General features: G+C 53.7%; 1 protein-coding gene across 1 annotated transcript in view; it reads left to right on the top strand.

Moving 5' to 3' along the window:
• The window catches only part of LOC100064076 (contactin-associated protein-like 4), a 170170-nt gene that overhangs the window by 107757 nt on the left and 49413 nt on the right, over positions 1 to 13000 (top strand). The window contains exons 12-14 of the mRNA XM_023642816.2: positions 945 to 1064; positions 5933 to 6130; positions 10048 to 10204. Of these exons, the coding sequence (XP_023498584.2) occupies positions 945 to 1064; positions 5933 to 6130; positions 10048 to 10204 (475 nt within the window). The remainder of the gene's footprint in view (positions 1 to 944; positions 1065 to 5932; positions 6131 to 10047; positions 10205 to 13000) is intronic.

The following is a 13000-nucleotide window of genomic DNA, read 5'->3' as shown; positions in this document are numbered from 1 at the left end:
CTGATGCATTGATTTTCTTGTTTAACTGTAAGGAGCAACTTTAAACGCAGGAGCTCTGAGAAAACAGTCGTAAGATAAGTGGATGGATTTTCCATCTGAGCCGCTTGACCTGCCAATGGGCTTGACTGTGGTTCCTCACAGGTAGAGCAGAGGGGGATGACATTGGCCAACCCACAGTGACGCCCCGGGGAGGCCGTTCTGAGAGGTGAGGCCAGGCAGAGAGACCCAAACTGACCCGTTACAGCCTCTTTTCTTGATGGGACTGAGAGAAGGGATGAGGAGTGAGACAGACGCAGAAAGAGTCAGGTTTCCCTATTCAAGGGCGTGAGCCGGCAGAGAAAGATGGCGCACTGTGCGTGACGCGAGGCCTCCGAGCAGACACTCGTCATGTTTCCTGGTGATGTCACAGTGAACCAGATCTACCACTGGACTGAGTGATTTTATTTGCCATTAGGTATTTAAAAGTGTTATAAAAATGCTCGCAGGGCCGGCCCTGTGGCTGAGTGGTTGAAGTCCCACATGCTTCGCTTCGGCAGCCCGGGGTTTGTAGTTCAGATCCCGGGCACAGACCTACTCCACTCATCAGCCATGCTGTGGAGGTGTCCCACATACAAAATAGAGGAAGATAGCACAGATGTTAGCTCAGAAACAATTTTCCTCAGGGAAAAAGAAAAGAGGAACATTGGTAATGGATGTTAGCTCAGGGTGAATCTTCCTCACCCAAAAAAAAAAAATTGCAACATTCTTTTCTTCTACTTAATTAAATGGAACCGTATACATTACTTTAAAAAATAGTTTTGTATTTGAAGATATGGTCACATTATCTCCTGGAGGGTAAAAATTTACCACAATGCAGAACTTGGAATTTTCCTCCCCTCCTAATTAAAAACGTTAAGGTCCTCATTCCGTTTCATTTCCGGTGGATGACTTCCTGATGTCCCCAGCCCTCTACGAGCAGTCCTGTGAGGCCCACAGGCACAAGGGCAGCCCCTCCGGGCTGTACCACCTCGACCCGGATGGCAGCGGGCCCCTGGAGCCATTCCCGGCATTCTGTAACATAACAGGTGAGTTCTAGTTTTGACTTACAAGTTAGACTTGAAGACTCTTGTTGAACACAAAATCACAGCCCATCCAGTAGAAATCTACCTGGTCAGCAGCTTTATTAGAAGAATCTTCAATAGTAGGTCATTATTCAATAAAGGTGTTTGATACAAATTTAAAAAAAATAGTTCACAAGTGAAAATTTGTGGAATATTTAGAATTAAAATTTTGACCATCAAATCCTAAGACAAAAAGTTTCAAGACTTATCTGATTGGATTAACGGATGTTAAAGTTAAAGGAAATTTCACTTTTTTAAAATAAAACTTGCATATATTGAAGCAATCAGCACAATGACTTGACACGCATATATGCACATGGCATGTCTGCTGTAGGAGAGATGCACAGGGAGATGACGGCTGCAGTCAGGCAATTAGCGTCTCATCCCCTCAAGAGCTGCTTGTAAATGAGGGTGAACATATAGCCCGTTTGCCCTGAGCTCCAAATTCCTGCCCAGATACAAGGCGTCTAACCTACGATTGCTGTATCTGCTCCTGTAACAGCGGCCACATCGCTGCATCTTGTCCCCACTGGAGTCCGTGCCTGCAGCCTGCCTCCCCCACCCCACGCTGACCGAACCCCTCCCCACCCAGGGGGGCTGCCTTCCGTGATGCTGGAGTCCACGCCTGCCTCCCCCACCTCACGCTGACCTAACCCCCACCACCCCCAACCCAGGTGGGCCGCTGTCCATGGTGCTGTTTCTCCATCGCAGCCTGTGACAGTGACAGGTGACTCAGCTGCAGTCTCTGGATGGAATTGCTCCTTCTTTAAATTTTCCACTCTGCTAAGTTTCAGCACAACAGAAACAGCACAAAGTAAAGCAGGGCGCATATGGATGGTAATTCAGATTTTGAGTGTCTCCCCGTGCCCTAGGTTGGATGGTGTACCCCCAAAATTCATGCCTACCTGGAACCTGTGAGTGGGATCGTATTTGCAAATAAGGTCTTTGCACATGCCATCAAGTTGAGGCAAGGTCCTGGTGGACTAGGGTTGGTCCTGGATGCAAAGGCTGGCATCCCCATGAGGAGAGGGAGGTTTGGAGACACAGGCACACCTGAGGGACGTGGGCCATGTGATCATAGGGGCAGAGGTTGGAGTGAGGTGGCTACAATCAAAGATCACCCAGGGTCCTGGCCACCACCAGAAGCTACAAGAGGCAAAGAAGGACCCTCCCCTCCAGCCTTCAGAGGGAGCTCGGCCCTGCAACCCCTGGGTTCCAATTCTGGCCCCAGACCCATGGGCAAATCAATTCCAGTGTTTGAGTGCCTGATCTGTGGTTCTCTGTTACACCAGCCCTAGGAATCAGAGATACCTGGTTAGAAATGCAAATTCCCTGATAAGAATCATTTGTGGGTAGGCTTTTTTGTTTGGATGACTTTTGAGTGGCTTGAAAACCATCCTCGGGAAATTTTGGATTTTTGTCTCCTCAATACTCAAGTTAAAATCTGCCTTTGCCTTTATTCGATGGGTTTGCCCAGGTGGGTCAGGCAGGTCTTCTGGCCAAGGACATAGACGGAGCTGGAGGATTTGGGGCAGCGGGCACAGAATGGCTTTCAACATCAAAGCCAGGAGAGCCGCAAGGTGGACACAGGCTCCCCTGTGGGGACAGCTCGGGCCCAGAGCAGAGGGCAGAGAAATCCCAGGGAGGTTTTGTGCGGGGCGTCTCGGTTCAGGGTAAACACACCCTCCTCCTCATTTCCTTCCTGAGAACTCGAGCGCCTGCCTGGTGCCCGGCACCTCTGATGTCCATGTATACCGAGGGTACGTCCTTGCTCTGGAACATTCTTCCAAGGTCACAGCAACGTGCTGGAGAGACCCCGTCCTGGTTCATCTGCCCAGAGTGTCCCGCTGTGGGTCCAGGCACCAGACTTTCAGACGATGTGATGGTGTGTCTGAGAAATGACTGTCCTGTGAATAAGAAAAAAAAATGAAGGAGCCGGCCCTGTGGCCTAGTGGTTATGTTCAGTGCACTCCGCTTCAGCAGCCTGGGTTCCGTTCCCAGGCACAGACCTACGCTGCTCTGTTAGCAGCTGTGCTGTAGCCGCAATCCACGTACGAAATAGGGGAAGATCGGCACAGGTGTTAGCTGAGGGCAAATCTTCCTCAGCAAAAAAAATAAAAGAGGGATTGCAATGCTCTAGAAGACCAGAAGACGTGCCCTTATGCGTGTGTGCAGGTGTGCATTTATGTGCACACATACCATGTGCATGTACACGTGTTCACATGTGTGGGCACACAACGGCTAGGGTGGTTGCCCGGAGCGTGTGTGTGCTGTAGCTCGTATGAAGCTGCATGTTCCACGGACATGATCTTTTGGTCCCTTGGATTCTGACTTGCCACAATCATGTGGGATTCTCTGACATCTTCAGACTCTGCCCGGTGTTGCACAGGCCATCTGGCTGACAGCTCAGCTCGTCACACCTGCACAGTGAGGGCGCGGGGCCTCGCCAAGCGCCGGCAGATGCCAAGGTCAATGGAAATTCCAAAGCATCATGATTAATTTGGCAGGTTCTTGACTGTGAGGTCTGGTGTCTGCGGGAGTTTTATTGACCACCCGCTGTTAATTTCAGAAAGCTCAGGGCCAACTTTATGAAGACATTTGCCCCATCAACACCGTCCAGACCGTGACTGTCCCCTCTTTATGGCTGCGGTGAAGGCTGGGGGTCCTCAGAGGGGCAGCAGTGCAGCTTTCCTCATCCCGTCTTCTCACTCAGCGATGTCCTCCTGGGACGCCCCGCTGCCCGCAGGGACTCTGCTGTCCTCAGAGAGGTCAGCGGGATGATGATGCGATTCGGTCACTGCCCGCAGTGCTTGCTCTGCAGTTCTCCCTGCCCCTCTGTGACAATGTCACCACCCTCTGTGACAGTGAGCCCCTGCCCGGAGCAGGGGTGTTAGAGCAGACATCCAAGACGAAGGGACAGCTGGGCTCCATGCAGTGTCAGTGAACCCCAGAATAAGGGGGACAGGGCCTCTGATGGCTTGGGGTGGGGGAGTGCAGAAGACAGACCCCTGGTGGGACCTCGCCCCGGCCTCCCTCCACCAGGCAGCTTGATGCCAAGGCCAGTGAGGCCTGAGGAGGGGCGGCTGGTGGAGAAGGCCCTCCTCTCGGGTCTGCATGAGACGTCTGAGCTGACGGGCCTGAGGCAGGGTCCCCAGAGCCCCACCGCCTCGCGTGGCCCCAGAGCACATGGTTCCTGTGCACTGGGAATAGCATCACAGGCGTCTGGGAGCCCAAAGGCCATGGTTGGATGGACGCTCGTCCCGGCTTTGACCAAGGGCTTCTCCGCGTCTCCCACTGGCGGGGATGGGCTGGCGTCCTCGTCAGGGCACAGAGCACCCGCGAGCCCTGTGCATGGGTCTCAGAAGATGGCGTGTGGCACAGGGAATGGAAGTGACTTTCCTGGCTCCTGTCACCAGAAACGAGGCGTGTGCCGCCGCCTGCCTCCGGTGACAACGTTTGGCACAGATGGGACTTCCTCTCGGCCCGTGTGAGAAAGATGCATTCACCCTCGTTCTCTGGAGGTCAATTTCCAAGTCGTAACCTCCACGTTTTCTCCATGCCGCTCTTCTTTTTTCCTCCTGGGGACGTGGGCAAGGGGAGCAGGTGCTTCTGACGTTGTCGCGGGTTTTCCTTGAGGTGCGAAATCCACCACCTGTTTTCTGCTGACACATGTGACGAAGGTGGACGTGCCGTGGTAACAGGGGCATTGTAATGACAACAGAGTCAGTGTCACTGCTCGAGTCCCCGTGGGCCCAGCCCCTTCCTGGAATTAGCCTGGTTTCCGTAACTGAGAGTTCACCGGCTGAGTTCAGAGAGTGACCCTCGGTCTGCAAATCATCAGCGGTCGGAGCAGACATGGACGAGCGCCACCCACCATCCGACGTCCTGCCTTGGGTCCCCTTGGGCTCCTCTGCTCTTCACTGTTGATTTGCAGCCCCTCAGCTACCTCGAGGACGGTCTTGGCCCCTTTCCTGGGCTCCGACCCCTCACCTGCATCAGGTGGGGCCCAGTGAGCCTCGAGGAGTCGGGAGGGTGGGACGCCGCAGTTGGCCATGGGCTGTGCACATGTCCACATCCCCCTCCTCAGGCCACATATCCCAACGTGCAGGATGAGATGCATAGGATAGAGCAAATCAACTAAACCACAACCATGGACGGCTTTCCAGGCCCTTTAACTGGACAGATCCCAACAAGAACAGACCACTTGACCAGCTCTTCACAGATGACGCCGGGGGACTGGACCCACATGTGGACTCAGTGCCACGGGGCCCGCAGTCCAGTCCTCGTGTCCAGGTGGACAGAGGTTCTGCTGGGGAAGAGGTGGCCAAAGATGGTGCCATCTCAGGCCGGGCCTCCCACTGTGGGCAGGGGCCGGCGTCCAGCCGGGGGCAGGCTGCTCCTGGAGCCTCTCACGTCAGGCTGTGCTGCCCCCAAGGCCACGGTGACCTGCCTGACCGTGAGGGCCGGGAACGCACAGGTGCTGATGGTGCAGGCAGTGCGCGATGGACGCCTTCTCCAGCGAAGAGAAGGGTTTGTAAGAGTAGAAAGCTGCTGTTTGATTATGTTACTTTAGATTATTTACAGAAATTTAATAACTCACTTCTGCTCCTTTCTCTCTCCTGTAAACATTCCAAATACGCAGAAGTGCGCGTTTTCCTGAAAGGATCAGCTGAGACACACACTGACACGAGTCGTGCCAGGAGGACGCCCTCCCGCGGCTTAAGGTTTAGGATCCCGTCTCGTTGGCCCCGTGTCTCCCACTAGAAGGCGCTGAGCGCGCGTCCCGTGTCCAGCTCAGTGACGCTCCTCTTTCTCTCCCTCTCTCCCGAGAGACGTCCCGTGGACCATCCTGCAGCACAACGGCTCGACCTTCACCAGGGTCAAGGGCACAGACCGGGAGAACCCACACAGGGCCACGTTCCAGTACGCAGCCACAGCAGAGCAGCTGTCGGCCACCATCGCCCGCGCTGGGCACTGCCAGCAGGAGCTGGAGTTCCACTGCAGAAGGTCTCGGCTCCAGGACACTCGAGGTGAGTGGCCCTCAGCCCCTCGGAGCCACACCGACAACCCCAGGTGGGACGGCCCTTCCTGGACCTGACCTGACCTGGTGAGTGAGGTGCATGCAGGTGGGGTGCAGGTCCGGCTTGATCCAGGGACAGCTTGCTGACCCTGCAGAGGGTAGACAGTTACCCCAACTATTTTCCATGCTCTGTCTTGTGTGTCCAGTCGGCTTCTAAATGCTGGTTCAGGGTGTGCATTTTCTCCCTTCAGAACATCTGACTATGTCACTGTTTCTCTTCTGTCCCTGTCAACTCCTCATGTCCCCATTCTTCATTGCTGCAAGGCTTCCATCCCACCCCCTGTTTCTGGCCTCTAGATTTTCCAAATTGTCCAATGGTTCGCTCTCTATGAACAGACAAATCTTTCCAGATTCTGGTGTCTTTCTGGACTTTGTTTCCACCATGCACTCTCCTATTTCAGAAGCCCTTGGGCCTTGCTGGGCACAGGGACCCCCTGACACTGCCCCCATGACTTAACCTGCACCTGCTCCCCAACTCCTGGTTCCTTAACTTGGGCCTGGGTGTGGCACGCTGAAACTGATTTATAATGACTTTAGCTTGTCCTTGAATTTTGCAAATCACTCCTCTTTCTACCAACTGGGGAAATGAGAGAAGAACATAAGGGAGCCTCTAATTAAAACCACGTCAGCCAATATCACCTTCACTCCATGTCTTTTCCTGCAAAGGAGCAGAGTCACAGGTCAAAGGTCAGGACAGCCAATGGCTCCCGGCCCCTGGTGTGAGCTGTCATGATACATGTCGTGTCCAGAGGACGCTGCTGCCCGGCCCCTGGCCCTCAGGCAGGTCTCAACTCTGGGCCCCACAGCCCGAAGGGTCAGGTCCCCCCACACCTGGGGGCTGGCCACCTGCTGTCAGTGTGGCCTTCCTGCCTCCCCCCCAGATGCAGAAGCCCCTCCTCCTGGCTCCCTCGGAGCTCAGCTCTGCCCTCGGCCAAGCCCCTGGTTCTCCCATGCCTGGGACCTGAGGGAGGTGCTGGGTCCCCTGAGCCGAGGGTGCTTGTCAGGATGCCCTTGTCATCCACCCCTGTCCTGCATTTATAGGGAACATGAGACAGCCCAATGCTCATTTCTTAGTGCATCTTTGTTGAGTTTTGACCACTGAATTAAAAACAAAAGGACATGTAAATATTGAAGTTTGTTCTGAGGAGAATGAGCAGAAGAAGGTGCCCTGGGGTGACAGAAGCCTGTCACTAAACAGAGGGGAGGCAGCCAGCAGGGCCCCAGGGAGCGGAGTGCAGGGGCTGGCCATGAGCACCCCACTGCCCACAGGTGGGCCCCTCCGAGACAGAAGGAGTGCTCCCAAACGGGGTGGGAGAAGGGCTGGAACCCGGGAGGAAGGCTGCACTTGCCAGAGGAACGGCCCTGTGCCTGCCCCGAAATCGTGTCCACCCTCACACGCAGGGGTGACTCACACCCGAGAACGTCCAGTAAAACTGTCACTTAGACGTCCCAGAGCCTCTGAGGGGACAGCTGGAGGCAGGAGGCAGGGATTTTGACGTCATAGTTTGCACACTGTGACATGGGGTCCCTTGGGGCCCAACTTGTGCTGCAGGTGACTCAGAGCGTCAGCTCTGTCCCGGGCGTGGGCGGGGTCCCAGGGGCTTAGCGGGTGGTCCGAGAACAGGCAGAACCCAGGGGCTCTGTGCGTGGAGCCAGGAGGCAGCTGCCTCCTCCAGCCTCCAGCCTCCAGCCCAGGGCTGTCTGACTGAACGCAGGTGCGCACAGGTGGCCCTGGGGCACGGGGCGGGTTGGGCAGACAGCGCCAGTGCAGAGTCTTAAGGAGTTGGGATCCGGGTGGACCTTTAACGATGGATGTGGCCGGAGCAGGTTTCTGGGCAGGTCCAGCCCTGGTGTCCAGCAGGTCCAGGTAGAGCTGCTGGGGTGAAAGGTCAGAGGACAGATGGCAAGGATGCTTCCACCTGGGCTGGAGGAGGTGTGTGTGGGGGCCTGTCTGACGACCACAGAAGGAGCTTTGTGTCGAGGTGCCAGCGCCTGGTGCCCCCACAAGCTTCGTGCAGATGGTCTGGGCCTCAGCCTCCTGTGGTCCCAGCCCTCCCAGGTGGATCTGGTGGGAGAGCATCTCAGCAAAGACGCTCCAGCGAGGGTGACAGCACCGGGACGAGGGCCATGTGCCTCCTGCAGATCCCTCATGTCTGCAGGGCCAGGGTGTGAACGTGGATAAACACACAGACAGACAGACCCAACGAGCCAGTTGTGGTGGAGACAGAAGGAGAAGAAAGGCCAGGTGGGGGTGAGGTCAGGACGGGGAGGGAGAGAGGTCCCAGGGCCCAGAGGCTACAGGGGCAGAAGAGGGAGACGGGGAGGGAGGGCCTCAGCTGAGCATTTAGGATCCCGAGGGTGGTTCAGACGTGGGTGTGGAGGGAGCAGTGCTGGGGGTGGGGAGGCTCCGGGGAGAGGAGCAGCACCATGCTGCCCGGGGGCTGTCTGCTGGGGGGCTGGGGCCTGAGGCTCAGGAAGTGTGACTCTGGGGGTCTCCCAGCCAGAGACCCAGTTAGGAGCTCTTGGAACGCGACTCCTCATGCACCAGGAATTTTCCTATTTCTGTCTTTATTTTCTTCTTTATATCTTCCCTTTGTTTTATTAATTATTTCTTACACCTTCCCCAAATCTCTAGAATACTTAAAAATTCCAAAATGCAACCAAAAGACCCCAGATGTCATTAAAAGCGTTTGATAATTGCTGTTTTATTGGAAAGATTGGGGATCTCACGTTAAAAACGCAATTATAAGTTGGATTGCAGTGATGTTTTTCCTCTTTGATTTCTGAAAGCATAATTGTGAAGTAATTAAAATTTTAAAGCGTCATTATCAAAATATCTATTAAATATTTTAGAAACCTTCTGCCTCAGCAACAAGCTCTTGGCTTAATTGGGAAAAGATGTGTCTTTGCGCACAGCTCGCTCTCCACGGCCGCTGGGAGCTGGCGGCGGGCGGTGGTGGGTTTGCTCATGAGCGGCTGTCCAGTCTCACAAGGGGAGGGAGGGTCCCAGTCTGACGGGAGCTGGGCGCGGGCACACATTCTGATACTCCGGCCCGTGGTGACCACTCATGGCTCAGAAGGGAGTGTGGAAAAGGCCAGCATCTCTGAGAGTGGATGCCTTGGACGGTTCTTCAGGGCATATCCACCTCCTCTGGCCCCTCTGGGTGGTCGTGCGCCCACACGCTCTCTTCGCATCACCTTCTCCCAGGTTTGGGTGCTTCCTGGGGCTCTTGGCAACGCCCGACCATCTTGTGCTGCAGGCCTGGGCGTTCAGGAGGCACCCAGTTCTGTGTTGGAATCCTGGCCAGGCGGCCATGGGCTCCAGGCCACAGTCAGGGGCACAGCTGGCCCCCAAGCGCAGGAGGAAGGTGTGTCTCTGCAGACGGACAGACAAGCTCTCGGTGCAGCTGAGCCCAGACAACGCAGGCCCCCGCAGATGGTGTACCACTCGGGGCCCCACAGTGCCCACTCGAGGCCTGCAGCCTGGGAGCCTGGGTGGATGCACAGGGGGAAGTCAGGGCCTCCCGGAATGTGTGCGTTGTGTTGTTTTGATCCAACAGGCATGTCAGCTTCCCCATCAGACATCGGCTTCCGCTTATAAACAGCCGCTGCTACTGTTTTAATTGTGACAGTGACTCATTCTTTAATGTGGTTCTTAAAGAAACCGCATAAATTTGCCTATTAAAAATTACTTCATAGCCTGACTAAAGGATTAGGCTGTATTGTTCTGTTTGTGTGAAGGAGAAAGTCATCGCTAAAGCAATTTCTCTTTGCTCCGTAGGTTTCTTGATGATAAGCTGGGAGGGACGGGGCTGTCTGGGTGGTGGGGACCCAGCGGACGTCACCTGTCTCGCACTTGTCTTTCAGATGGAACCTCTCTGAGCTGGTGGGTTGGAAGAAGCAACGAGACACACACTTACTGGGGAGGTTCTTTGCCTGAAGCTCAGAAGTGTCCTTGTGGCTTCGCGGGGACCTGCATAGATTCCCGATATCATTGCAACTGTGACGCTGACCGGGATGAATGGTGAATTGCCTGATTTCCTTCACAAGACCTGGTTTTGTTGTTGCTTAAAATGCGTCTGTTCAGGGGCCGGCCCCATGGCGCAGCAGTTAAGTGTGCACGTTCCACTTCTCAGCCACCCAGAATTTGCTGGTTTGGATCCCAGGTGCGGACATGGCACCACTTGGCAAGCCATGCTGTGGTAGGCGTCCTGCATATAAAGTAGAGGAAGATGGGCATGGATGTTAGCTCGGGGCCAGTCTTCCTCAGCAAAAAGAGGAGGATTGGCAGCAGATGTTAGCTCAGGGCTAATCTTCCTCCAAAAAAAACTATGTGTCTGTTCAGGTAGGTATTGCACAGCTGGTCCAAAGAATGAGAGACTGAGGTATGTCCCGGCAGGTTAGGAACCACGTGGTGATGAAATAGGATCCAGTTAGTCTGAAGCCTGATCATTAAGATCAATGATTCGCTGGTTTTCTTTCTTTCTTTGATTTATCTGTTGTTTCATATTTCTGACCTGTTTATTGTGGACAAGGTCAAACTGTGAAGAGACAATAATGCTAATGAACCCATGTACCCATCACCAGCTCATGGTCAGCCTCCACTCCTTCGTCCCCCGCCCGGGTTATGTGGAGAAAACCCGTGTAGCACGCCATTTCACCTGTCAATATTTTGTTTTGTGAAAAACAAAACGGTGAAAAAATTCCGTGTGAATCATGTACATTTTTTTTGCTCAGATGATATCAGCCTTGTTAAAGGTTTAAAAAGGTTTAAGTTCTACCTAATTAAGTTCACTTCAGAGATCTCTCGTTGACAGGACATCATTTCGGAGGTGTGCCCCTCCAATGTTGTTGACACTAAGGGGGTCCCCAGTCCAATAGATGGCGCTTCCTGCAGGGGGTGGGCTGGCACCACAAAGGCTCGGAGACGCCCCCAGGAAGGCGTCCACCCAACTCCCAATGGGGTCCAAAGGTGTTTGATCATGTGGTTGGTCAAATTCATGTATGTCTAAAAACATATATCACAGCGTGGGCCATACTCTGGAAATACCAACCCACGGAATACCGAGGATTTAAAGACGGTCCTCACAACTATTATACGGGAGGAGTGTCTCCCGTGGATAGAAATCTGTGAAACGAGAAAATTTGTTCATTACACTGGAGGCTAACCATCTTGCATTTTATTGCATATTGGTTTTGTTTTTTTTAATTTATTTGTAAAGCAAAAATGTTTAGAAATCTCTAGGACTTGTGTTTCAATATGGATTGCCAATTCAGAAACATTTCAGTCAGCCCAAAAGCTTCAGATGTTCCATTTATATGCTACCCGATGAGCATTGGTCATGGACCCCAAATCACTTTTAAAAAGTAAAGTTTGATCAAAGTGCTGTATTGGGCTGCAGAATGTTTGGTATCCTCAGGAATCAGTCCACTCAGAAGGGAGCCCACCGTTTCCGTGGCCAGCTGTTCGTCTGGGTCACCCGGCGTGCACAAAGACCAGGACACTTTGGTTGTAGGATATGATTGCAGAAGTCAAAAAAGGTGCTGAAATAGAGTATCCTGGAGGGCAGTCTACATGGAGAACGCTGGTGCTTTTAAAATGCATCCTTGTGTGAAGGACACTTTCCCTCTTACTCATTTCCAAGTTAAAGAGGCGCCCAGGCCACAGGCGGGGCCTCCTTTCTCCCTCTGCTTACAAATCCCAAACAATATCCCACTTAATCAAATAAATGCAATTTCATCTATCAGAAAATATATTTTAGCCTTACTTTTAAAATGTGAGCACCAATCATTTTTCACAGTCAGTGTCTTTCACAGCCAGTAGAATAGCCTGTAGGTAAGAAGATTTTTGATATTAAATGGAAACACAGCCTTTGCTATAACAAAGACAGTCCCTTGCTGGCCCACTGCAGCGAGACCACCACAGGCATCTCCTGCTTCCTCTTCCTTGCGCCAAGTCGCTGGCCATCTCCCTTTGCGCCTCCATCTCACTCCCAGCTCTCCAGGACACCCCAGTTCTACACACCCCCAGAACTCCTGCCTCCCAGCTCCACATAAGCAGTTGGGAGCGAAGGCTGGGCCACCTACTATGAGAGAGTTTGGGTTTGCAGGAGCCTGGATCGCCCTGTGGTGACCTATGCACACATTTAGAGAAAAAGCTATGTCCTTCTTCCAAGATCCCGTGGAGCACTCTGCTGGGTCTAGCGCCCTCATATTACTGACTTTACACTTGGGAGAGGCGGCGGCCACAGGGGAGCTGGGCTGGGATCCTGGGCCGGTGGCTCCTGACTGAGCCGTGCGGAGGAGATGAGAGGACCCAACGCGCCACTAGCCAGGTCTGGGTCGGATCCATGGAGCGGAGCAGATGGCATGCATGCCTCGGACAGTAGACTCCGTCCTTTGCTGGAAAGAAAGCTTGGGAAGAAACAGACTGGCAAAGCCGCCGCATCCTACACCCTTGTCTTGACTGTTTGGAAGGGTTTGGAGGCTGGTTGCATCTCCATGAGGGTTTATTTGTGCCATGTTCGTACACGTATCTGGTTGCAAAGACCTCACCTGAGGCAGGTGCCTTGGTTGATCCGTGTCCCACTGGAGATTCAGCCTCGCCTCACCTCGCTGGCACATGCTCTGGTCTTGGGAAATGGACTGAAGACTCGGAGAGGTGTACATGCCGGAAATGACTGACTCTCTAAGACTCACCTCCTCTCCATGTCCCCAGGACAGCCAAGGGCACTGGCAAAGGGAACGCCCCGTGGAAGGGGCCCTGGCTTGGCTGGGAAGAGCAGGACTGGTGGGGAGGGGTATTGCTATAAGGCTGAAC

The sequence above is a fragment of the Equus caballus genome, chromosome 6, assembly GCF_041296265.1.
Source record: "Equus caballus isolate H_3958 breed thoroughbred chromosome 6, TB-T2T, whole genome shotgun sequence".
In the NCBI taxonomy this organism is placed as follows: Eukaryota; Metazoa; Chordata; class Mammalia; order Perissodactyla; family Equidae; genus Equus; species Equus caballus.
This window is presented reverse-complemented; position numbering and strand designations above follow the sequence as displayed.